Here is a 25,959-nt window from a genome sequence, read left to right as displayed (position 1 = left end):
TGGCAGGACTGACTCGGGCCTCTCCCTCTCCTTCAGAAGCAGCAGACAGCGGCTGGCCCACCTAGGACAAAGCCACGCTTTCTTCTAATCACCAGGGGCCCTTTTTCTTTCTGGTTTAATCTAAGGCTGTGGGGAAATCTAAACCAGCGGAGGCTATTTCTGAAATTGCTGAAAATCACTTAACCAGCTTCCGAAGCATCCCCTCTTGTTCTGGGAAGCCGCTCAGGCTGAGCCAGCGAGAGGCATTTGCTGGCCGCTGGAGGCCCCCTCCGGAAGCCGTGGCTTTGCCTCCCCAGGCCTGGCCACCAGCGTCTGCCAAGATTCAGGGGGCGTAAGGCCTGGCTTTGCACAGTCCCAACCCATGTTCTCACCCTCACTAGCTCCTCTGGGCAAGCTGGGCTGAAGAGGAGCTTTCATTTCCTCTTCAAGTGTAGCTTCACCTTCAAGGAAAGGGGGAATAAATGTTCCTGCTTGAGGAAGAAAAGACTCTCAACCACATGCATGTAACTTCTGTGGACTGGGAATGGGGAGGGGGAAGCAGGCAGGGGTGAACCCGATGTCCCCAGAGCCACAGTTCCTCATGGACGCTGTGGGGCAGACTTACCATTTCACTCACAGGGCAGACACCGGCTGGTGCTAGGCACCCCTGCTCAGGGCCCTACAGCCTCCCTTCATTTCTGGCCACACCCCAGGAGGCACGTGCTCTTGCGCTCATTTTCAGATGAATCGACTGAGGCTCAGAGGGAAAGTGCCTCGCTCAAGGTCACACAGTCTGAAGTGAGGCTGGATCTGCCTCCTCTCTGGAGGATCCCCCACCACAACCTGCCTTCCTAATTCTCAAGGGAGAAAGAGCACAGGGTTGTTGGAAGAAAGGGAAAGGAGTGGGATGGGGACAGAGCGGCCTGGGAGGTCAAATGCACGGGCAACTGGGCCTGACGGGGGGCAAGGGCCGAGCAGCTGGGGAGGTGAGGAAGGTGTGAGGGATGGAGGTGGGACAGTAGGGATGGACAGCATCCAGGCTCCCCAGGGCACCCTTAGAGTCAGCCCCCGTAGGAACCGAGGAAAGGGACAGGGAGCTGGGTTTCCCATGCCACACGCCCCGGATGAATGCTTTTTGTGGGTGACAGCGCCGAGGAAAAGCAGCGAGCTCCCGAGTGTGTAATGCCTTTGCTTCTCTCTCCTCTGCGAGCTCAGCCTGATATAGGCCTCTGAGTTGGGTCCACAGGGTGGAAGAGTGGGGCCGGGGTGGGCATGGAGGGGGGTAAAAAGAGTGTTGGCGGGGGTAAACCTGGCGAAGGGATGGGGAGCACAAGGAAAAGCAGGCAGAGAGGTGAGCCCATGGGGTGTGTAGGAAGCCTTGCAGAGGCCTGTTTCCCATGGCTCTCAGGGCTGCCTCTGTTCTGTCACCTTTCCTGGGCCATGCAGGGTGGCTAGTGACAGATGAGAAAGCTGAGCACAGCGGGCAAGCTCTCCTGCAAAGTGAGGAAGTGGCCTGGGACTCCCAAAGTCAGCCACCTTCCCACTCCTCGGTGGCATCTCCCGGGGAGAAGGACACCCACAGACACTGGGCGGGGGGAGCTTTTTCTTTGTAACGCAACATCATTTTTCGGTTAAGATTGATTGCTCTCGAATATTTCTTATTCGAGCTAATGCTAATGCCTGTGCAAAGCGACAACCTCAGATTCTTTAAGATAGGATGAAGACTGAGGGGCTGAGGCAGGTGTTGTAGGGGGAAATGAGCCTGAGAAGGTCAGGAAAGTGCTTCAAAACATCAAGTCCTGTAGATTTCAAAGTGGGTTTTTTCATTTTTTTTTTTAACAAAAAGAACTCTTCTTTCAAGCAAATTATTAAATTAATGGCCAAATTTCAAAATGAATAAAAGATAGCACTGCTCTTTCTGGAGCGGGGGGCAGGGGGGGAGCAGAGCAGGAGCAGGACAGTGCCTGCCCCTACTCCCCACTCACGCTCAGGCGTTCCCACCACAGATGGTACCGGGCCTTAGCATCAGGAAGGATGGGATCCGCGGGCAGGGCTCAGGAGTCGGGCAGACCCCCAGTTCCGCCACCTTCTTCCTAGCAGGTGGCCCAGGGAAATCAAGCGACTTCCCTGTGCCTCAGCTTCGTCACCTGCATCACGCAGACAACAGACAGCGCTGCTGTGAAGATCTAAGCACTGACACTCATCAGGTGTGTGGTCGCCCAGTACCCGGCACGTGGTCAGTGCTCCCTAACTGGCAGAGCAAGAGGGGCGTGTTCAAGGTCACCCAGTGAGTTAGGCAAGGGCAGCTAGGCTGCAGCATAACCAACAGCCTGTGTGTGTTGCCACATGCCCTTTAGAAAACCAAACCCTGCTCGAGTGCTTCCGAAACCGCCAGTGGGTTCCCTCAGTGACCGTGCAGATGGAAGAAATGGCGCAGGCAGGACACCTCTGGGGTCCTGCTCCCAGAGCCTGGCTCTCAGCCCTGTGTTTGCAGGTTTGCTGCAGGAGAGCTGAGGGGAGGCAAGGCCAAGTCGCCAGAGTGCCTGGGCGTCATGCCATCACCCCGCCGGGGAGCCGGAGTGCCGCCGGATTTCACTCAAGGATACAAAAGAAAAAATGGCAAGGGGCTCTGTCCCTTCTGTTGCCCCCCATGGCCTGACATCTGCACGCCTGCAAGACATCCTCTTGTCGCTGGGGAGATACCACTCGGGGATCACATGCCCTACACGGGGAAGAAGGAATCTTGGGCTCTAGTTCAGGAACATAAAAATGCACTCTGCTCATCTGGTTTGTTCATAAAACTGTGAATGCCCTAGGGGAAACAGAAAGCTATTTTCGCAACATTCCCTAGTTTGGTTGAGATTAGTGCGGAGGAAAACATTCCCATTTTTGTCATGGCTACAGAGGTTTGCTTTTCCTGTGTTTTCATCATCCGTCCCCCCCTGCCCCCCCGCCCCCGAACAGCCATGCTAGGCCCTGAGGAGGCCTGGATAAGAGCGTGGAGTGTGGTCCGAGACTGGGGAGATTTAACCAGCTGTGGGGGGGGGGGGTTCTGCACACCTATGGGAAGGAGGGAGGCGCCTGGGTCACCTGAGGTGTCCCACAGTTTGCCTGGGCATGGGGTGGAAGTGAAAAGGCCATCTGGGAGAGGCCCTTTGGTCCCCCATAAGTCATCCTCTTGTGTCACTTTTTGTGATTTTTCCAAAAGCAGGTGCAAAGAAGTGAGCGAGGAGTAGATGAGCCTGGAACAAAACCCGTGCTGCCCCCAGTGAGTCATGCTTTCACTCCGGACAGCTTCTCCCTGCCACACAGGCTCGTGGAAGCCACACGCTGTTACTTCCGCATCACTGGAAAGGGTGTCAGGGTCTCTCAGACACGAACCAGAGACACGCTGCTCAGCTGTCACGTCCAGTGTGACTAATGCAGTCATGTCTTAATCTGTCCCTGCTCGCTGCCTGCTCTGACGGCCTCAGAGCCCTGACTCAAGGCCCCGGTTTGTGACAGGGTGGTAGGGATGAGATGCGAGGACTGAGACCCCCACCCCCATCCCCCGGTTTTCTCGGCTCCTTTCCCACCAAGCGCTGTGAACCAGGTGGCCTCGGCCAAATGCATTTGTCAGCCAGGGCAACACTGACACAGCGGGGTCAACAGGGTCATAACTGAGGGACACAGCCACCGGAGGGAGGGAGGAAATGAGGCAAACCAATGGGGCTTTAGAAGATTCCTTCGCAAGTCAGCTGTTCTACCGTGGGCCCTTACGCAGCTCCTGAGGCTGAGGGGCAACCCTGGATGGCATGAACCACCCTGCCTGGCCCCCACCCAGAGCGGTGGGGTGAGAGCAGACTGAACCGGGCTCAGCTGCCCCATGGGCGGCTCAGCCACTGGCTCACTTATGACCTTGACCCACGGACTCAGCCCTATAGGGATAATGTGCGCCAGCTCTCTTTGTCCTGCAGGCGTTTTGCACAGGGAACAGAAGTTAAAGCTGAGAGGACTGGGGGCTGGAGACAAAAGAAAAGGTGAAAGAGAAGGTCTCATCAGTGGCAAAGCCCAGGCCCCTGCCCTGAGGCAGCACCCGGTTCTGAGGATGACTCCTTGCACCACCCACCAGCCTAAGCACCCCTCCACCCCGCTGTCTGGGCCCCAGGAGAGGCGAGAATCACCCCAGCATGAGGCCGGAAAGAGCAGAGAGGCCCGGGAGCTGCCCTGGTACCCGCGCCAGGCCTCCAGCCTCCCAGCCAGGTGGCTTCGCAGGCACCGCTCCCTCCTTCCCTGGCTCCCAGGGCCCCGTGTTCATTGGGCCTCTCGGGTACAGCATCCAGGGGCCCTCAATTCCTGAGGAACCTGCCCCAGCAACAACACAGTGTGCCAATTCGCCAACCACAACTTTGTGCACATGTACACTTGCTGTGTTCGATGGCGGGGGCACAGTGTACAGCACTAGCTCTGACAAGCTGGGAGCAGGGTCTCCATGAGGGCGCTGGAGCCCGCAGGGGCTGGTGCGGAGGTGTGGGTGCACTAACTCTGGGGAGGATCTAGTCACGAGGCAAAGACCGAACTCCCTACACCTCACCTCCAGCCCCTTCCACCTAAGCCGCACTGCCAAGGGATGATGGAGAAGTTGCTGGGCAAAAAACCGACTGCACTTTGGGACAGGAGCACGCAGCAACTTCTGTTCATTAAGAAGTATTTATTGGGGCACCTGGGTGGCTCAGTGGGTTAAGCCTCTGCCTTGGGCTCATGTCATGATCTCAGGGTTCTGGGATCGAGCCCCGTATCCGGCTCTCTGCTCAGCAGGGAGCCTGTTCCTCCTCTCTCTCTCTCTCTCTCTGCCTGCCTCTCTGCCTACTTGTGATCTCTCTCTCTGCCAAACAAATAAATAAAATCTTTAAAAAAAAAAGTATTTATAAGTCTTATTCATTAGGACCCTAAAGGAGGCCGAATGATACTAGGAGCCCAGTTTTCCAACGTTACTGCGATGGACCCAGATGATTCTGGTTAAAAAGGAATTGACATTAAATAGCAAGACTGAGGGGCACCTGGGTGGCTCAGTGGGTTAAGCCTCTGCCTTCGGCTCCGGTCATGATCCCAGGGTCCTGGGATCGAGCCCCGAGTCGGGCTCTCTGCTCAGCAGGGAGCCTGCTTCCCTTCCTCTCTCTCTGCCTGCCTGTGATCTCTGTCTGTCAAATAAATAAATAAAATTTTAAAAAAAAAATAGCAAGACTGATAATGCAATGGTAACGGGGCAAAGAGATGGTGCAAATCAACAGAAGTCCTTCCTTCTCCTCAAACTCTTCCAAAAAAGCATCTTTCCCCCCTACCTTTGAAAGTTAATTAGCAAATGAAATACTGACATTAAAAGCTCCCTCACCCAGGCACAGCAAGCAGGGCAGAAGAAAACAATAGCATCTGATCAGCTCAGAAGTCCAATGTCCGAAGTAAATACACGGTCCAGCACCTGATAAAGGTACTGTGGGCTCCCCCCAAATCACACTAAAATAACACACTTGCCCTACTGACCCGATATATGAACTCACATGTCAAGGAATGGCTGCTTAATTAAAAAAAAAAAAAAAAAAAAAAAAAAAAAAAAAGACCAAGATGAGGTCCAGGCCAGACAGAGAAGACCGGAGAGAGGAGTGCACAGTTAAGCAAAGAGAAACAGCGCTCAGGGCGGGAAGGGAAGAGCAGGGGCGCGCTGCCAGGTCTTTCTGCCCCGGACACAGAAGGCTCCCTCACAGAGGCCAGGCAACGGTCCCCCTGTGAGTCAGGACCCACAGCCCAGGCACAGCATCCGTGTGCGGAGAAAAGTTACCATAAGGAATAAAGACGGTTCACGTACTCAAGCCATTGGCCTACCTTCCTTTTGGAATTTTTTTTCTTCTTTGAAAGGAAGAGATGCAAAAATAATGGATTTGTTTGCAAATCAGGAGACTGGCATGAAACCGGCAACACAAACTCATGATGAAAGGAGGCAGGCAGGAGGGCGTGCCCTGCTGGCATCAGGCTGGCGGGTGGCCGCGAGTGGGACAGAGCGCACAGCACCTCCGAGCCGGGAGCGAGCAGGAACGGGCAAGGCAGCAGCAGCCCCTTACAGAGCGACCCAAGAGGCCCAATCTGAGGTTACCAGTTCGAAGGCACAGCCAGAGCAGCACAGAAGGAATGCCGCTATTTCCACCATCAAAGCTTCTTCGTTTCATAAAAGGATGTGCTTTACAAACTTGTTTCCATGGAGAAGGAGCCTCCTGATATCTTAAGTGGTACTTAAAGCCAAACGTGTGAATCCCCCCAGAAGCCCTTTGGGGAAAGCAAGGCAGCTCAGCACACGTGTATGCAAGCTGCCTGGGGCACCCGTGTGGCTTCAGGAAGTCAGGAAGGGAAAGCTCCAGAGGCAGAGCTCAGGCCCAACTGCACTCCACTTCCTGGAGGCGGCCAGGGGGTGGCGGCAGAGGTCGGTGAAGTGCAGAGGGCCGGCTACCTCCGGGCAGACAGCCCAGGGGGCAGGTGCTAGTGGTAAGTAAACACCCGCTTCCCATGGGGCTTTTCCTATAAACAGGGAAGTAGGATGTGGGAAGGAGCCCCAGTCTGCCGGCCCGGCTGGCCATCTTTCAAGAGGAGCTGCTCCTGCCTACAGCGGCCCCGTGCGAACAGAAGCGCCGGTGGGACAGCTTTGGACGAGGCAAGGCCAGGCGGGCACTGTCAGGCACAGCCTCTCTCCACGCCGGAGAGCAGAGCAGAGCAGAAACCTGAGTGGGCCTGCTCCCGAGCTGGGGGGCTGGCAGTGTCCAGGCAACAGCGACTCTTCCTGGAGCAGAGGACGGACATTGTGGACAACAGGTCTCAGGCCCTGATGCAGGTGAGGGCGATGGGTTGTGCTAACCTTGGTTCGCTAACAAAGCTGATCCCAGAGCCCTGCCCCCAGAGACAATGGTTGCGAAGGTCTGGAATGGGTCCTGGGAACGTACATTTCTGACTCACCACCAGCACTTCTGAGGCAGGCAGTTGCAGGGCCTCGCTTGGGGTCTGGGGTGGAGTGGGCATGGGGTGGGTAACAGGGTTCTGGGGGAGGGAGTGGGTCTCCAGGGTGGCAGGGAAGGAACTTGTGAGGGCTAAGGTTCACTTCCGTGCATCAAGAGACAAAACTACATGAGAGGGAGGAGGTCTGCCTCAGTGTGTGCCGCCCCCACCCACCCTAGGGCTCCCCACCATGGGACAATCGGTTCTTCTGAGGCAGCCTGACCGAGCCTCATAAGACCATAACCACGGCCATGCTTCTGGAGGGTCTCTAACTGGTCAGGATACCTTACGTGTAGCTATTTTTCCAACTAGCGGGAAGCATTCTCCCTTTGAATACATAAAATGCCCAAGTGCCTGGGTGCTAGTCTCAGTGTGCTGATGGGTCTTGATCCTTGGCCCTTCGGCTCTGGCTCCTGGCCAGTGGATTTAAATATGTGCATTCTAGCCAAACCTCCCTCTGATGCAAGGTGCCCTGCTCTCTGGGTGTAAACAGCAAGTTTGGGACATCAAGCCCAGATGACTACTGTTATCATCCCACTGTCTGTGCACGTAGCTGCAAAGGTGAATCACACCCAAAAGGAATACATTATCGAAAGAAGAAAGATGCCTTGTCACCTCAGAACATTGCCCAACAACGTTGCCTGCTAGGTGCACGATGCGGGATGCAGGGAGGTGGGCCTCAGCCTGGGCTCACACTGCTGGCTGGAGCACCAGGCCCCCAGGCTTGCCACACTGGTCCTGAAGCTGTCATTCAGGTCTACTGACCAGTGCAGGAAGCAATGGGTCAGTGGGAAGGGCTTACCATATAGCACTTACCCCAATTTGTTTGAGGGGAAATCATACACCACTTCACCGTTGGCTGCCATCCGTGCAATCCCCACATGAGCAGTGTTTCCTTCAGGGGCCGAGGGTAGCTCACACCAGATCTCTGCTTCCTTCAGAGCCTTCTCTGTCATGTGGCAGGCCAGGGGTCTGGCGCCAACCTGCACTGGCTCTGGGAAGGCACGCCGTCAAGGGCACGCGCAATGACGATGAGGTGAGAGACTCTCCCTAGCTAACTCTGGAAAAAGCAACCTGAAAAACTTTGTATTCATTTCCTGGATTTCTCATTGAGAAATGTCATTCCCTCTCTAAAAAGCCAGACCACAGGGTTTGCATGGGGGAAGCCACAACTCCTGGGCCACCTCTGGTCTCATTCGGTGCACAACATCAGGTCTCCTTCCTGCTTTTACAGTGGCATGTTCCTATGACATGTAAAATGGCTACCTCTCTCTTTCTGGCCCAGATTATTGTTAACTATCATATCCAAGATACAGTTTGTTGCCTTACGGAGCTCCTTAGGTCAATTACGCCCAAAAGGAATACATTAACCAAAAAGAAAAATGTTGATGAGAACAAAATGGTGACAAAAATAATCTATCTATTTTTAAAGAGTCTCTGGTCTTCTTAGACCAGAACTGGAACTCCTTAGAACTTCTTAGAACTGGAACTCCTCCTTCCTGCTTGAGGCTTCAAACGGATGGCATTCAAGCCGGCGCTTTTCTCCGACGTCTCGCCCACCGGGGTCGGTCCTCCCCCACTTCGGTCAGTCCTCCCCCACTGCAGACCCCTCAGCAGGGCTCTCCTGCACGGCTAATGCGTTCTGCCCACAAAACCGCCCCACAGCTGGTCCAGGTGCCACAGGTGTCCATGCCTCTGAGGTCACGAGGTTTTGTCGGCCAGTCTGGACCCACCGAACTGAGTCCTCAAGAAGTTTATCAGCTTGGTCTCTGTGAGGAACGCCGTCCCAAGCGTCACTCCCAGACAGAAGGCCCCCACAGCAATGTGTGCCAGCCTGGCTGGCCAGCCCTGCTCACAGCAGAGGAACACCTGCGGAGAGATACCACCGTCACCATTCGGGCCCCTCCATCTGGCCATCGGGGGCAAGCCAGGGGAGCAGAGGCCTAGCCGCTCCAGGCTGGAGTCAGATAAAAGGTGTGACGGCTGCATACCGAGGGGCTAACTCTGTTCCCACTGGTGACTCAGTTTGGCCACATCTATCAAGACATGCTGTCTTTGAGGCTTGGGGAAGGGGGAAGAGGAGGCAGCTACTTGCCCAGCTGGTCCAGGAAGAGCAGAGCCAGCGAACAATGGGCAAACTGCAAAAGTATGGGGGTGGGGGGCCTGCAGGGGCTCTCACCTCAGAAACACTGGTAATCCCACCGCTGAGGGCGAATGCCCCGAGGAGGGCGGGTGACAGGTACAGGCCCGCCAGAGGCCTATGGGGGCTCCTTCCATAGTAGCGGTGGATGAACCAAAGGCTCTGTGTGATGCGAACGCCCATGTTAAAGCAGTTGGCCAAGATGAAGCCCACGCTGCCGCACCATCGGGTCAGGAGGTAGGATAACCCCAGGAATGAAGACGAGAGGGCCAGCATTGTGAAATTGTACCTGCGGAGAGGGAGAGCAGCAAAGCGGGGGAGTGGGTACCTTGTCCTGAACAAGCCTGCTCCAAAACGAGCGGCTGTGACCATGGAATCCCAGAGAGCACCTCTGAGCAGCAGTAACCCAGCTGGTTTTCTTAGCTGTGAACACTGTATGGAGAAGAATGAGGAGATGAACAACTCAAGGTATTATGGTTTTTAAGGATCACTGATTAGTTTAAGTGACATTTTGTGATCCAAACACATAAAAATCCTGTTCAGCCCAAGTATTGAATGTGAGGCACAAGAATATGACACGGATAATAATTATACATGAACGCCAACTCTGTGACAGCCCGTCAGGAGCACAGGCCTATGCTGATGAGTGAACACACGTGACCCTTGCCCTGTGAGATCTGGCTGCATTTCAGAGACAAGGAAACCAGGCACAGGGAGGCTGGGCAATTTGCCTAAGGAGTGACCTGACTCTGGTCCCTCAACTTAAGGAAATGCACACCATTTCCCTTGGGGAAATGGAGAAACCCTATAACCTTGGCCTGTAGCGCTCACTTGAAGTAAGTAACCCGCCTTCAAAATGACATGCACACAGGGAGTAAGGCCGGAACCATGACAGTGACCTTCAGACTCTTACACATCTTTTCTGTGTCCAGAGCTCTCTGGATTCCTCACTGGATAGATGATGCTACCCTTCCACTTAGTTAGCTTAGTTACCTTCAGTCCTCACCAAGGGAAACTGAGTATCAGCAAAGATGAAACAGCTGCTGTAGTCCTCCAAAAGGCTTGTAGCAGAGCCACAGCATTGGGTTTCTGCTTAGTGAGCAGCAGGCAATTCTAATACAGAGTTGTTGAGGGAAGCAAACTGTTAGGTCCCCCAGCCCTGTCTGCTAGGTTAGGGAGGCCACTCAGGTTCCGCACATGAGGGGGTGGTAAGAAAGCCACTGTGTCTGCTGAATGCCCAGGTACTAGTTCTTGGGCTGACCAAGCCCAAGATGCTATAGAGATATACTTTATCAGAGGGGGTGATACTACTACTACCACTACTATTACTATTACTACTACTACTACTACTACTACTACTACTACTACTACTACCACACACACACACACACACACATACACACACACACACTCCCCCAACAGGGGAGGTGTGCTTTTCCCTAACTACTGACCAATGATCAGAAGGGCCAACTTCATAACAAGCCACTGAGGGTGGGGGCCATCCCAAACGGGTTAGTTATCTGACCTCTTTTCCAAAAAAGAACAGAGATGTATGGTCTTTCTTCCCCCCAGAAACCATCTCAAATCCTTGGAGTGGGGACTATAGATGCACAAACTTTCAAAGTCATCCTCACCCAGCTCCAAGTAAAATGTCAATAATGAATGAAATCAGTAGTTAATTTATGCTAATTCAACAGTGTGGCTTCTTTGGTGTGGCCATTTGGGAAGAGCTGATAATGGGGTCCACTGTTTTTCACTAGAGTAGGGCTCTACAGCTGTGGAACTTTCCAGAACTCACAAATCTAGAGCCTTAAAAGCATAATCCACTTCAGGAAAAAAAGAAATTTAAAGATGCAATTAAAATACCACTTTTTTAAATTGAATAAACCTGTTGCAAGAGGGTTCTCTTACAAATGAAAATAAAGGTAAACAAAATTGCTTTGATCTCCACAGTACCACTGAAGTTCACATAAAAGGCAAAGGTTCCTGTTCTATCCCACAACTCCATGGGATCTGTAGAACACTGAATTTCATACAAAATAGTCAGTAATGATATTTATACTGGTGTATATTAAAACTGATGGAAATTGAACACGAGGTAAAGCAGATGAATTTACCTTGAGATTTGTAAGCTAGCAACCAATATTAGGATTGAGAAATTGATGGCTATCAGATAACCTTTTAAGTGTGAAGATGAAAAATTAAAATTGGCTTTGATCAGAATTTTAAATGCTTTATCTGTGGTATCTGTGATCATTATGAACCCACAAGCCACCTTGGGGAAAAAATATGGTTGGCTTTACTTAAAAGTACACCATTGCTCATTCCAAGTCTTAAGTCATCTTGGGTGAACTCACCTTATCCATTCCTACAGGCTACTGAGAAAAATAATGTAGTTGGTGTCAATACCAGTTTATAGTTTCAGATATAACCTTAGGTGTTGTCTACAGTCACTTTTCTTACCATTCCACCATAAACTTGCTGGCCCATCAACGGCACCCATCTTGATGTCAAGCATAGCACCACACTGTGTTTCTATCTTATCTTCAGTAGACAGGTTTCTGTTTCCCAGGGTGAATTTGAGTGTGGGAAACACAAAAGAGGAACTTCCCCAATTCTAAGTTTGCTGACCCAACCCGCAGTTTGATTTCAAAATCTAACTGCTGGTTTCCTTGAACCAGTTTTTGTATTTTTTTCCAGGGGTCTTAAGCTCAGTTAAATGATTTCCAGAAAACTTAGGCTCAAAATTTCTTGAGACCTAAATTCCTTTCCACTCAGAAAGAGATCCTAAACCATATATATTTTGTGTGTATAGACTGTTTACCTAAAGGAATAAATGCTTATTAAACTTAAAAAAAAAAAAAAAAGCCACTTTTAAAATCAATGCAAAATTAGTGACAATAATGACTATTTTTTAAGGTTCAGTTAACATAAATAGTCAGTTATTATTTACTTATAAAACAGTCAACGCTTAGTTCTTCCATGGCCCCAAGAAGATACTGGGATTAAAATCAGGCTTATTAAGAGACGGCAGGGCAAGGATGTTGACCATGGCAACAACCAAAGCGCCCCCCAGTGGGTGCTGGCTGAACACATCAAGACCCGCCATCCATCAGTGTAGCCTCGGCAGCCACGGAAGGGATGGCGCCAGTCTCTTACCGCCAAAGTGAGAAGATCGCGCTCACCCTTCACTTCTTGAGTTACGGGGTCCAGTTCCAAGGTGGGCATTCACAAGCCAGCAAATCAGACAGTCTTGGGCTTTTGCATCGCTGACCTCTGTGCCTGGCAGACTCTGCTTGGTCATCCAGCCTCAGCCCAACTGCCATCTTCCCAGAGGGGCCTCCCAACCTAAAAGAGCCCCACTCTCACTGCATAACCTAGTTTTAGTTATCCATATGGTGCAGTATTTCCTTATTTATTTACTTGTTTGCTGTCTGCCTCTCCGACGTCAGCTCCAGGAAAGCAGGGATCTCGTCTGTCTTTTTACTGCTATGTTCCTGGGACTTAAAATGAGGCCTGATAGAGTAGAGGCTCAAAAAGCACTTGTCAAATGAACAAAAGAAACTGAGACACCCTTAACAAAACAGAACAAAATTCTTCAATGGGGCGGGTTGAAAAACCCGTCAGTCATATTCGATATATATTATGTAGTTATTTACAAAAAAGCAACTTGGAATTCAAAGGATGTTCTAATATTTCACATCCAATCAAATGCCCTATTTTTATTTAGAAAAACATGGATTGACCTGAAGTTAAGTAAAAGCCCATGATTTGATCAATATGGTATTTTTTTTTTTCAATTCAGAATCTGAAATGTAGGGGCGCCTGGGTGGCTCAGTGGGTTAAAGCCTCTGCTTTCGGCTCAGGTCATGATCCCAGGGTCCTGGGATCGAGCCCCGCATCGGGCTCTCTGCTCAGCAGGGAGCCTGCTTCCTCCTCTCTCTCTGTCTGCCTCTCTGCCTACTTGTGATCTCTGTCTATCAAATAAATAAATAAATCTTTAAAAAAAAAAAAGAATCTGAAATGTAAATCAATGATGGCCTTTAATGAAGCTACCCAATCCCACCATAAAAATCCTTACTAGAGTTTGGTGGTCTGGTAGTTTGGTAGTCTGGTTAAATTCACAGAGATGAAAAAATGCTGGGGTCTGTGATGAGCCCAGGTGCCATGTGCTCAGACCACAGCTGGGGGCTGGGCCAGGGGCCCAGACAGGACCTAGGCTACTGTGGTTAATACACATAGGAAGACCATGTTTAAAGTCACATTTAACTCTTTGGGGAAGTGCGTTACTGCAGATGAAAAGTACATTAGAAGGCGCACTGGGTCTGTCTTTTCTCTATGTTAACTACTCATATCATGAAAATAATTTTCCAGATGTTTATGTATCATCAAAATCCTATTACAACTAACTTAAAAAGTTGTTTCTTTTGGTTCAATGCTATGTAAGAGGAAAGAAAGCAACTAGCCACTGGTCTTTATTCCCTCGTGGTTTGATTGTAAGATCCATTTTTAACATTTTAAGCAGGCTTAATGCTGACTCTCCCCCTCCACACTAACGCTGAAATTATTACCACAAAATTCCCTTCAAAGAGGTGGATTCCTAGTCCAGAGCTCTTTCCACCAGAGCTCAGCGCCTCCTTTAGTATACTTCACATTGTATCTAAAAATTATCTCCTGTTTGAATCACCTTTTAAATAAAAACACATTATCTCAAAATCAAACTTAAATCGGCCTTTTCATCTATGAAAAAAATAAGGGGTGAGGAGGATGGCCTCGAAGTAGTTTGCCAGCGATGTAAAAACCCTATCTGGACAAATATTTGAAAACTATGGGCTGGGAGCTAAAAGTGGGCAGGGAAATCAACTGACTCAGAGAATGAGCCATGACATGGCAGTCTGAAAAATGAAATAAAACGGAAGTAAAATCCATCAGTGCGTCCTGCACTTACCTGGGGCATTACTGCTTTGTGAAAGCTCCACTCAGTCACGCCCACCGGCCTCTGTAGAGAGTCACAGGGCTCCGAGTGGTTTTACTGATAAGCTGGTCTGGGCCCGAAGTTTCTAACGCCCTATCATCGGAAATCTCCTGGGGCTGTGATAAGGTTCCTTGGCCCAAGCCCTTCAGTGCTAGTACAGTTGGTCTAGGCACTCAAGGCCTTACAGAGACAGCACGAAAGCCCCCAGGAGACCCTGGCGTCAGTGGGCACAGGGATAACAAGGACCGTGTGCCCGATGCCCGATTCCCTCTAGCCACCCCTCTGCTGTCTTTGCCTTCTGTTCCTCTCCTTTTCCTCTCAATTCTATCCTTCTCCTCAACCTCATCTGCCAGCGGCGGCGCCTCCATGCCGCTTTTGGCGTTTGGAACACGCCCTGGGTGTGGGTCGGAAGCTCTTAGCCAGTTCCCACAGAATCCCTGAGGGGGTTGCTGGTCTGCAGGTGGCTAGGAGATGGGGTGGAGGAAGGGCGGACAAGAATCCGCACATCTAACAAGCTCCACAGGGGACCGTGACAGGCACATAAGCAGTGTCAGGCACCACTGTCTGACGTACCAGGGCAGAGGTCCTGATATGGAGTCAACGGACAGGAAAAAATGGTGGCAAAATGTGTATGTGCACTTGGGCCTTTCTCGGAGGAGAGATGACACAGACTCCTGAGCTTCTCCAGGCCCTAGGAGAGTCTCGGGGGTAGGATGCTATATCTTGAAGAAGCTCCATGATAACCCACTGGGGCGCTGGGCATGGAGGCAGAAGAGGGGAGCTTGTCTTGTGCCTGTCGCTGCAAACCTAGGCTAACACAGCCCTTCAGGGCCCAGGTTTCTCCCTCCTCCGAAGGGAGGTGAAGGGCAGCTGCCACCCCAGTCCTGTGTGGGGAGAACTCGCCGCATGGCTCCCGAGCCAGCACTGGCCACCCAGCAACGGTGCCACACCAGCGGGGAGCGCTACCTCTACAAGGCTTTCTGGGAACGCATGTTCAGGATGAAAGGAAAGAAGACAGGCAAGTTACTTCAGTTTGGCCCAAGGCCGTGATTAAAGGCAGGTCTTTCTGGGTACCTACCTGTCGACCTCCTCTTTGCTCATGGCAGCAAATGTGAAACACTCGGTCACTCCGTTGATGGCAAGCAGGAGGACATAGAGACAGTAGGAACGCAGCAAAATAGGACCTATAAGGAAACAACCCACTGAGACTCTAGAGTCTCTCTAGACTCTAGAGCCCAGACAGGAGGTCTGCATGTACCAGAACTGGGTCAGGAGCCCGGCTGGTGTCATTAATAGGCAGACACACACTTGAGCCTATGGTCTTAATCCTGGAAGGACTTCTAGTACTCCATGGCACTGATTAAAATAAACAGTTGAAAAAGAAGGGGCAATTATAGGGGAGGGTATGTGATATGGAGTGTACTGTGAAATGTGTAAGCCTGATTCACAGACCTGTACCCCTGGGGCGAATAATTCATGTTAATAAAAATAATAATAAAAAAAAAATGAAAGGGCAATTAAGAATAAACTTCCAGGGGGGCCTGAGTGGAGCAGTCAGCTTAGTGTCTGACTTTTGGTTTCTGCTCAGGTCATGGTCTTGGGGTCCTGGGACTGAGTCCCATATTGGGATCCCTGCTCAGCATGGAAGCAGTCTCTCTCCCTCCCCTGCTGTGTGCATTCTCTCTCAAATAAATAAATAAAATCTTAAAAAAAAAAAAAAAAAAAAAAGGGAATAGATCTACAAATGTCTCGCTTAACAAAATGTTATCTGCCCAGGAAGCAAATCTTCTTGCTTCTTAAACTAGCATGAAGAGGTCTGGTGGTTTGAGCACTCAAGGGCCCCGCATAGCAAGAGAACTTGGCCCTGAAGACAAGACCATGGGGAGAAGCCCAGGACTTGGAAGCAGCAAAACACTAGAGACAGAACACACCTACAAATCTGCAGAGAGAATCAGAATAACCATGACATTTTCTTCTAAAACATGGTGATGCAGACCTATAGCTGATAAAAAAATCTGCTAACAAAAGACTGTGAGCCTTAAAAATGGAATGGGTCGGGGTGCCTGGGTGGCTCAGTGGGTTAAAGCCTCTGCCTTTGGCTTGGGTCATGATCTCAGGGTGCTGGGATCGAGCCCCGCATCGGGCTCTCTGCTCAGCAGGGAGTCTGCTTCCCACCCCCCCCCCCCCGCCTGCCTCTCTGTCTACTTGTGATCTCTGCCTGTAAATAAATAAATAAAATCTTTTTGAAAAAATAAAACGGAATGGGTCCTCTCTTTTGGGAGGGCCATTACCAAGAGGCAGCCAAGTAACTTCTAACAAAACAACCTATGACCCAGCAATCCCACTCCTAAATATACAACCAACAAAAATAAATGTACATGTTCACATAAGCACTTGTACAAAAATGTCCATAGAAGCTTTACCTATAATAGTCCAAACTGACCATCAACAAGAGAAAGAATAAATAAACTATGGGTATCCATATAAAGAAATACCTTTCAGAGAAGGAATCCAAGAGGAAAAAAGTACTGATCCATGCAAATATATGGATGAATCCCCAAAAATATATCTTGAGAGAAAGAAGCCAAATACCAGTGTCCATGGTGTATGATTTCATTGGGACAAGGATCTGGGACAAGGAAGTCCCTTTTAAAAGCAATACTAATCTGGGGTGCCTGGGTGGCTCAGTTGGTTAAGTGTCTGACTTGGTTTTGGCTCAGGTTATGATCTTGGGGTCATGGGATCAAGCCCCATGACGGGCTCTGCACAGAGCATGGAGTCTGCTTCTCCCTCTGCCCCTCCCCCTGCTCAGGCTCTCTCTCTCTCTCGCTCAAGTGAAAAAAATGATAAAAACAGTACTATTCTATGGTGATAGAAATCAGAAGAGTGGTTGCCTCTGAGATGGAGAATGGGCAGTTGACTGGAAAGAGTCCTGAAAGAACTTTCTTGGGTAAAGGAAAGGTTGCAGATCTTAACCAGGATGTTGGCCCCACCGAGGCAGCATCCAGGTCCCACATATGGAGATGACAGCACGGGGGATAGGGGCTCAAAGAGGCCAGTTCCGGTCATAGGTAAGTCCACTTCCCAGGTGAGGACAAAGACTGATAGGCAACTGGGACAACTGAAGACAGCAGTGTTGCAAGTTTCACTTTCCAAACTCAGGTGAGGGCACCTGGGTGGCTCAGTTGGTTAAGCGGCTGCCTTTAGCTTGGGTCATGATTCCAGAGTCCTGAGACTGAGCCCCGCATCAGGCTCCCTGCTCAGCGGAGAGCCTGCTTCTCTCTCTCCCTCTCCCTGCCTCTCTGCTCACTTGTGTTCTCTATCTCTCTACCAAATAAATCTATAAAATCTTAAAAAAAAAAAACAAAACCAATTCAGGTGATTCGGTTGAGCCACAGAAAGTTGCCATTCTTTTCTCTTATTAAGCTCAGGCTAGAGACAGTCAAGTTTTGTGAAGTTTTTTTTTTTAAGATTCTATTTATTTATTTAGAGAAAGAGCGAGCACATGAGGCAGGGGAAGGAAGAGGGAGAGGGAAAGAATCTCGAGAAGACCCAATGCTGAGTGCAGAGCCCCACACAGGGCTCAATCCCACCACCCCGAGATCATGACTTGAGCCAAAAATCAAGAGTCAGAGGCTTCACTGATTGAGCCCGCAAGGTGCCCCAAGCTGTGTGGAGTATTTAGGTGAATGAAGACTAGCAGGGGAGAGCACCAGCGTTCATCTTTTCCAGCACAGGAAAGATGTTTGGATCCAGAGCACTAGTCTGAGGAGTTAGGAACAGGGCAAGGAGGTGCAGGGTGGCGTGGAGACGAGGGAAGGAAGCCAGCAGGGGCCCAGAGGGGATGGACTACCAGGAAGGAGCCACTGTGGGTTACAGAGAGCCCGAAGTTTGGTCAAAGTGTGAGGCAGCTACAATAAGGAGACAGATGCTAGAAGACCCTGTTGGGACAGTGACAATGATGGAGCCCTGGGCCAGAGATGACAGTGGTCCTGGCTCACCAGACAGCACATTCTTTCCAGAGACTGAGAAACCAGATCATTCTTAAGACTTTCCTCTTTCAGAAGATGATACCAAGAGAGTATCTTTTTGCGTCTAAAATTCTTCTTCTTCTTATAGTGCTGTATTAGTTTCAGGTGTACAATACAGTGATTCAACAACTCTATACATTACTCAGTGCTCGTTGTGTTGAGACTAAAATTATTAATGGCTCTGACATAAGCCATTAGAAACAGAACTTACTACCTTAAAAAGCAACTACCACTGACCCTTTTAACCGATAACTCTTTCTACCAATGCTGAAAACTGGCACCAGCCTCTCACTCGCACCAAAGGCCCACACAGTCACAGCAGTCTGCTTCTAGACCTTCTAAGACTAAGTACGCCACCAGGTGAACACTGTGCTGATGGGACAGCCTTCTCCTCATGACCATGTCCTGTGACTGTGTGACAATCAAGGCTGTTCCCTGGGGATCACCTTTCTGGAGGGGCTGTGCTGCTGCAAAAACGGTTGAGTGCCCAGTGTCTGCACACGACTTACTGATGGCTTCCTGACGAGCCTCCCTGCCTGCCTGATGGAAACGCAGGTCTCAAAGCACGAGCCCCAGGCAGCTGCAACCACATCATGGTTTCATAACAGGTGTTTCTACAAACTGAATGACCTTTGCTCTTGGGTAGAAACTCGGCCCTTCATCCCCTAATACCAAAGTCTGGGCCCATTATGGCGGAGACCGAAACATGTCAGCGAACTTGTAAAATGACATTTGAAAAAGCCCGTTATGTTGAGATAGAGCAGCAGAAACAAGTCTTCAGAGTTCTTGTCTAGTGACACGAGGAACTGAAAGCATTTTTGCTGAACCCAAGATGAAATGGACTGCAAACAGATTGCCAGCCTATGGCCCAGCACATTTGAAACTGGTGAAGTCCCCAGGGCCTAGCAAGTGCCATGAGAGGCTCAGTGGCAAGGGTGCCAGGAGCTTCTAAGTTAGATACATTCATACTTTTGTCCTTCAAAAACCAAGAGTCACTGGATTAAATATCCCGTTTTGCTTGCTGAGATCAATTTGATTCTCTGCAAATGGCTCTGAGTTACCCTTCAGAGGCTCATGCATCAGGCTGGGAGATTTATGCGGCATTTGCTACCTTCAGACATGTTTAATATCAAGCGGAGACTCATTAGAGCCTGCTTTCTGCCTTCTTCCCCCACTCCAGAGGGTGTGCAGGGAGGTACCCAGCAAAACACATTTTAGGCCTGGGAGGAAAGCCAAGGATTCATAATGACTTCTCCAAGCGAGGTTGGGGGACTGACGGCCCAAACAGACAGTGCTAAAGCCCCAGACGGCACTGAGCTGTTTCTGACCTCATGTGAGAGCAATGGTCTCAGAGGCCCATGCACGGACACCGACAGACACCAACCTGTATGCACCCAAGTTTTTGAATTTTGTAAGACTCTTTTCTGTTCGCACAAAAGAACAAATCTGGCAAAACTCTTGTGCATACCTGATCCAGAGCTAAGCATAGCCCCTCCATAGATATCCAAAGCCAGCTGAGAATAGGCAAAGCCAAAAATGGTGATGGTCAGGCCAGTCAGCAGGGCCAGCTTGAGCAGCGACTCCAAAACCGTGGCGGCCACAGCAACGTCCTCCTGGGGCCAGGGGAGAGGGAAGGAAGTTGGGTGAATCATGAGCTAAAGAAAAACTTTTACCCTTGCCCTTCTCTCTCTGCTGTCTCACAGATCACTCTTTCAACTGCTGAGAGGCATCCCTGCTTCTCTGCAGCCTGTGTGTGTTTTCATGTCAATTAGCACGAAGGAAATGAAGGGGAAAAGCCAATCTGTTCCTCCTCAGGTAGTGTGGGAGAGGGGTGGTTTTTAGCTCATTGGGGATACGTTTTCAAAGGTCGCTTAGGAAACATTCACTTTCCTCTCTGATATTTATTCTTAAATAGAGAGAAAAAAATTTTAATTCTTAAAAAGAATTTAAAAATTCTTAAATTTTAGGTTGCTAGCTGGCTTGTTTCGTCAGAGTGCTTCTCCTGACAAACGTTTCCAAATCCTGATGCTTTTGTCGAAGTATGCTGAGGAAAATACTCCTAAATCAACCGAGAACCAGATTAGTTTGTTTCCAGATATTGTGCATAAATTGTATTTTGCAAAGTGTCTTCTAAGACATGTAAGAGGCCAGCTTAGCTTCCTTTTAATTCTCAGATAAGTCAGACATTTTCAACAGTTTCAGAAAAGGGAAGTTTCTACAATCAGATACGCCTGGATTAAAATCTTTTCTGCATTTGCCAATCAGAGTAGGTAGGTTCTCACGGTCAGAGTGCAGTCTGGGCACTTCATAATCTTTAAGAAGCTTAACCAACTGGTGTGGAGAGGGAAATGAAATGAGCAGGTCCTCTCTTCCCCACGCTGAATGCGAGCCTTGCTCCAGCCCTGGCATCCTTCAGCTCATGTTTGGATCTTGAGAATCTGAGGATGGAGGAGGCAATCTCAATCTTCCAGCTAAGCCTAGACCATGGAAAGGGGGGGGGGGTCTGTGCTACACTGGGGACAGCTGCAGAAAGTTCTGGATCAAGAATGAGGTCACAGAGAAGGAGTAAGGGTAAGAAGGAAAGGGCCAGCCAGGGCAAAGGGAGGAGGCTGTGAAAGAAGTGAGCTCAGAGTCCTGCCATCATTCCATTCAGATGGAAGAATAAGAACCTAGAAGGAAATTTCAAACAGAGGGAAACTGACTGCTCTACATTTCAGTCTGCTTATCCCGCAACTGGAGAATTCACCTGAGAGAGAGTGACATTAGAACCAAGACTACCTGCTTCTGAAGTGTGGCATCCTTTCCTCTCTCCAGCACCTTAGCAAAGAATATGTAAAAACTCTCCTCTATTGGCTGGAAAATTAACCTGGCCACTAGAGAGCCAAGATTATTCACTATGTCATATACACCTAGAAGACAAAAAGGAAGAAACAACAATCCTTCTGGTTTTTCTATTTGAATTTCACAGCACCATTAACATTTTTTCTGACTTAATTTTTTAAATTAAACTGTTTGAGGTAATTATAGATTCACATGAAGTTTGAAAACATAACACATCCATTACCCAGTTTCCGGAACAGTAACATCTTGTGACAGTATTGGCCAATATCACCGCTAGGGTACTGACACTGATACAGTCAAATACCGAACATTCCCATCACCGGCACCTCTTTATAAAAATCATTAATGCTGGGCACCTGGGTGGCTCAGTCAGTTGGGCGTCCAACTCTTGGTTTTGGCTCAGGTCATGATCTCAGGGTCCAGGGACCCAGCCCTGCATCAGGCTCTGCACTCAGCAGGGAGTCAGCTTGAGGATTCTCTCCTTCTGCCCCTCCCCTCACTCTCTCTAAGAAATAACTAAATTTTTTAAAAAATCATTAATGCAAAGTTGATTTTTGAAAATGTTTCTTTCCTCTACTTTAGCATTACAGTTAAAAATAAATATGAAGAGGGGCGCCTGGGTGGTTCAGTTGGTTAAGTGTCGGGACTTCAGCTCAGGTCATGATCTGAGAGTCCTGGGATCAAGTCCCACACTCAGATGTGAGTCTGCTTGAGGATTTGCTCTCTCTCTCCCTTTCCCTCTGCCTCCCCTCTGCTTATGTCTCTCTAAAATAAATACATAAGGGACGCCTGGGTGGCTCAGTTGGTTGGATGACTGCCTTCGGCTCAGGTCAGGATCCTGGAGTCCCAGGATTGAGTCCCGCATCAGGGTCCCAGCTCCATGGGGAGTCTGCTTCTCCCTCTGACCTTCTCCTTGCTTGTGCTCTCTCTCACTGTCTCTCTCTCAAATAAATAAATAAAATATTTAAAATAAATACATAAAATCCTTAATAAATAAATAAGAAGAAAATATCAAGACCTATCTAGCTGTACAAACACAGGGCAGATCTGTGATTGTGATAATGAAGCTCCCTTTTCTCTTAGTACCCCAACCCTGCAATGGGCACCAGAGCTCTGCAGAAACCAGGAGACCTCTAAAGAGGACCTGCCACCCGAGTCACACGAGAGCAGGTAGTCAGTACACTGTAGATATCTGCAGATACCTGCGATTTTCAATCTTCAGGCATCATTTTATTACGGTCTCCATCTTTTATCATCATCAGGCTTATTTTTCATTAAATGTGTCAAGCTGCTGGAAAAAATACTAGAAAGTATCTACTAATGGTATTCACTACAGAATTTTCATCTTACCCTGATCGCCAAAATTTAACACGTTCAAAAATGTCATTACGTATCGCTCACCTACAAACAGAGAAGTAAAATAATTAGCATTTTAAGAGGACATAATTTTGTTTTCTTTTTTCTTATTGTCTAGCAACTCTCCAGCTGGCAGATACTCTCAAAGGAGAAAAATTATATAATCAATTAAAGATATCTTCCTTGTCCTAATGTTGATTTCAAATAATTTCAAAATAGTAACAACTGGGAAAGTGGTAGGGCATTTACTGACAGCAAATATCCAAACCAGTTAAATTAAAAACGAAACAAAGTCAATAAAACCAGTCTAATAACTTAAAAAGCGGGGAAGGGGGAATTACAAAAATGTTAATAATGAAAATGATTGTTCCAAATTTTAAGTGTATGTTCTGTGAAATGAAAGGTCCATGATCATATGCACAAATGTGTCAAGTTGCCTCCCTGGGTGAAGAAAGCTCTATGGAGACTGGAAAGGCTTTGGAGCCCAAGCTCATGATTCAAATATAAGACAGGCTAATGCCTTCAAGATGAAGACACCAGTCTAGAGCCCCTCCCCCATCTTTCACACATTTTATTATCTGTTAGTGGAAAACACAACCCACTGTGGAGACGGAGCTCTGGAGTGACCATAGCCCTAACGGGCAAATTCTCACCCCCTTGCAACCTGCTCAAAAAGGAAAGCAATCTTCAGAGACCAGAAGAAGTGAGGATCTTCTCTTAAGACTCCCTTCAGTCCCAGTCTCCCTGCACTCTCCTAGCACTGCAGCAGTGGCAGGACCTCTGCAGGTCCTCTCGGGCGTGGCTCACAGTACAGTACTCGCTCCTGTCCACATCTCTGCACTGCCCTGATCCATCCTCACTGCTAACAGTCCCAGTTTCAGCAATACAGATCTTAAGGCAACCCCTGCTTCCATACCTTTAAATTGCTCTTTGGTGTTTACAAAAAGTCCAGGCTCCTTAACTCTGCATTTGAGGCCTTTTATAAGTTGACCCCAGACTATCTTTTTGGTCTTTCTTCGGCAAACTCATCCTCACCTCCCAGCATTACATTGTCATCCTCTGCTTTACCTGATCAGGTTTTAGCCCCTCCGGGTCTGGAGCCCCTCCTGCTCCCAGCCTCTGTTTTTAGCACTGCTGGCTATCTAGACTGGCTTCTTTGTAGGGACCTCCCTGTGCCCTGGTAAAATTGGCCTCTCTTCCCACACTCTGTAAGCTCCCTGGAGGCAGGAAACACATCTCCCTCATTTCTCTGTCCCTGGTTTCCTAGCAGAGCTCCAGGAAATGCAATGGCATTTGAAAGACACTAATATTTCCAAGTACAGACCTCACAGCCCTGGCTCATAACTAACCACACAAAAATCTTCAGTCTTGAGTGAGAGAATGAGCTCCTTGAGGCTGTGGCCTATAATTCATTCATCTGTGTACTCTCAGCACCTGGCACACAGTGTTCAGGAAATGTGGGGGCAGAGGTAAAAGCATCTATATTTTTGCTATTACAATGAACGATTTCAACTTTTTTTTTAGCATTGTAGTTTTTACATAAGAAGAATTTGGGGGTGGGGGGGAGGGTTCTTGTCCAGTCATTTCCTTATTTTACAGTGATGGAGATGGAGATGGTTCCTAACAGCCCTCTGCCAGTCAGGCCGGAGAGGTCCAGCCGCGGGGCGAGTGAGCTATGGGCACCACATTGAGACCTGGCTCACTGACACCTGCTGCGTCTAGCTACTATGGTCCAGACAGTCAATTTCGGGACATTGCTTGGACTGGGTCCACTCCTCAACTCATTTAAACTGCTCCTAAAACTTTGGAAGGAAAAGAAAGTGCATAAAGCAAATGCCCTTTCCAAATTCCCTCTACTGATTTTCCTGTTCTAACAATATAAACTATCACATCATACAATTTCACTACAGACACCTTTATCAAAAATACTTGCTGAACACCAACTGTGTCCAGTTCCAGCAGGGTACTGGGGAGACAGTGGTAAATGGCAGATCCTGCTCCCAAGAAACATATAATTAAGGCACCTTCACTCAGTTCTCCAAAGGCTTGTGACCCTTATTTCCCCCAGGGGTCCTGGTTTCCCCCAAAGTTCCACTTTGAAATGGCAATGTTACAGGCTCAGGCTAGAACTAAGCACTCTCAAGGCTTCAGGGCCCCCAGACCCCTCCTGGTCCTATCTCTTAATTCACAGATGGGGCAAGTGAGGCTTAGGGGAGTTCCTTCCCTTTGGAAGCATAATTAATGAAAAATAAATATAGAGAGGGGAGAAAAGGAAATAGTAAGGTAATAATAATGATGGTTGTATTAGAATACTAGAATTGTAGGGAACTTTTTTCTAGTTTCCAAAATTTTTATAATGAAGTTATACTATTTTTATAATAAAGAGATAATGATTGAGGGGCGCCTGGGTGGTTCAATCAATTAAAGGACTGACCCTTGATTTTGGCTCAGCTCCTGTTCTCAGGGACATGAGACTGAGCCCTGCATCTGGCTCTGTGCTCAGGGAGGAGCCTGCTTAAGATTCTCTTTCCCTGTCCTGCAGCTCATGCACATGTGGTCTCCCCTTTGCTCTCTTGAAAAAAAAAAAAATAATAATTTTTGCAAAGGTTTAAAAATATATTTGGTAATAGATATTGGACATAAACATATGAAGTTTATATAGAGAGAAACCACTACCTTTAAGTACTTCTAGATGCTTCAAATCTCGTTTTTGAATTAAAGCTGGACACAAATAAACCAATACACATATGTAGAAAAACTAGATGAACTTTCAGCTCCATGTCAGCCCTCCATGTGGAGAGCTCTGTCACTGTTAAACTGGAAAGACTTAAGATATTGGAAGTCTGGCCAAACCACCACACAGGTAAATCTTATTTAAGAAAATAAATGAGGGAATCCTGTTCTTAAAAGTGATGTTCAAGAAAAGAAATATAGGGGCGCCTGGGTGGCTCAGTGGGTTAAGCCTCTGCCTTCGGCTCAGGTCATGATCTCAGGGTCCTGGGATCGAGCCCCACATGGGCCTCTCTGCTTGGCGGGGAGCCTGCTTCCCCCCCCCCCCCCCCTCTCTGCCTGCCTCACTGCCTACTTATGATCCTTCTCTGTCAAATAAATTAAAATAAAATCTTTTAAAAAAAAGAAATGTATAAAAAGAATAGGATAATGAAATTATGGATAATTTTCTTTATTTTCCAAATTTTCTCTAATTGATATAAAACTTCATAATACACTTCTTCAAATGATAAAACAACGTTTGAGAATTAGAACTGGATTCAAAGTAAGTTGTTCAGGGCACCTGGGTGGCTCAGTAGGTTAAGCAACTGCCTCCTGCTCAGGTCATGATCCCAGAGTCTCGGGATCGAGTCCCACATTGGGCTCCCAGCTCCGCAAGGATTCTGCTTCTCCCTCTGACCTTTTCCCCTCTCATGCTCTCTCTCACTTTCTCTCTCTCAAATAAATAATTAAAATCTTAAAAAAGAAAGAAAGAAGAGGTAAGTTGTTCCTCATTACTGTAGGACCCCATAGAAGTTATAGAACAGCACTGTCCCTCACTATCAAACTAAATCAATGTTAGTTTCCCTCTCCCTATTTCAAAAGCTTCCATTTCTGAGATTCCCCTGCCC

General features: G+C 48.6%; 1 protein-coding gene across 3 annotated transcripts in view; it reads right to left on the bottom strand.

Annotated features, from left to right (window-relative positions):
* Positions 1 to 8,396: 8,396 nt before the first annotated feature.
* RFT1 (RFT1 homolog) overlaps positions 8,397 to 25,959 on the bottom strand; it is a 36,147-nt gene continuing 18,584 nt past the window's right edge. Inside the window, exons 8-13 of one of the 3 annotated variants that reach the window (XM_004738187.3) lie at positions 22,334 to 22,384; positions 20,921 to 21,051; positions 19,611 to 19,755; positions 15,190 to 15,295; positions 9,176 to 9,425; positions 8,397 to 8,865 (exon numbers count right to left, since the gene is read on the bottom strand). In XM_004738187.3, coding sequence (XP_004738244.2) covers positions 8,698 to 8,865; positions 9,176 to 9,425; positions 15,190 to 15,295; positions 19,611 to 19,755; positions 20,921 to 21,051; positions 22,334 to 22,384 — 851 coding nt within the window. In that variant the 3' untranslated portion in view covers positions 8,397 to 8,697. Of the gene's footprint in view, positions 8,866 to 9,175; positions 9,426 to 9,464; positions 9,569 to 15,189; positions 15,296 to 19,610; positions 19,756 to 20,920; positions 21,052 to 22,333; positions 22,385 to 25,959 lie in introns of all 3 variants that reach the window. The other 2 variants (XM_004738188.3, XM_013052879.2) reach the window with 2 other exon arrangements.

This window comes from Mustela putorius, unplaced genomic scaffold, assembly GCF_011764305.1.
Source record: "Mustela putorius furo isolate JIRA1106 unplaced genomic scaffold, ASM1176430v1.1 tig00000095_pilon_pilon_pilon, whole genome shotgun sequence".
Lineage (NCBI taxonomy): Eukaryota > Metazoa > Chordata > Mammalia > Carnivora > Mustelidae > Mustela > Mustela putorius.
This window is presented reverse-complemented; position numbering and strand designations above follow the sequence as displayed.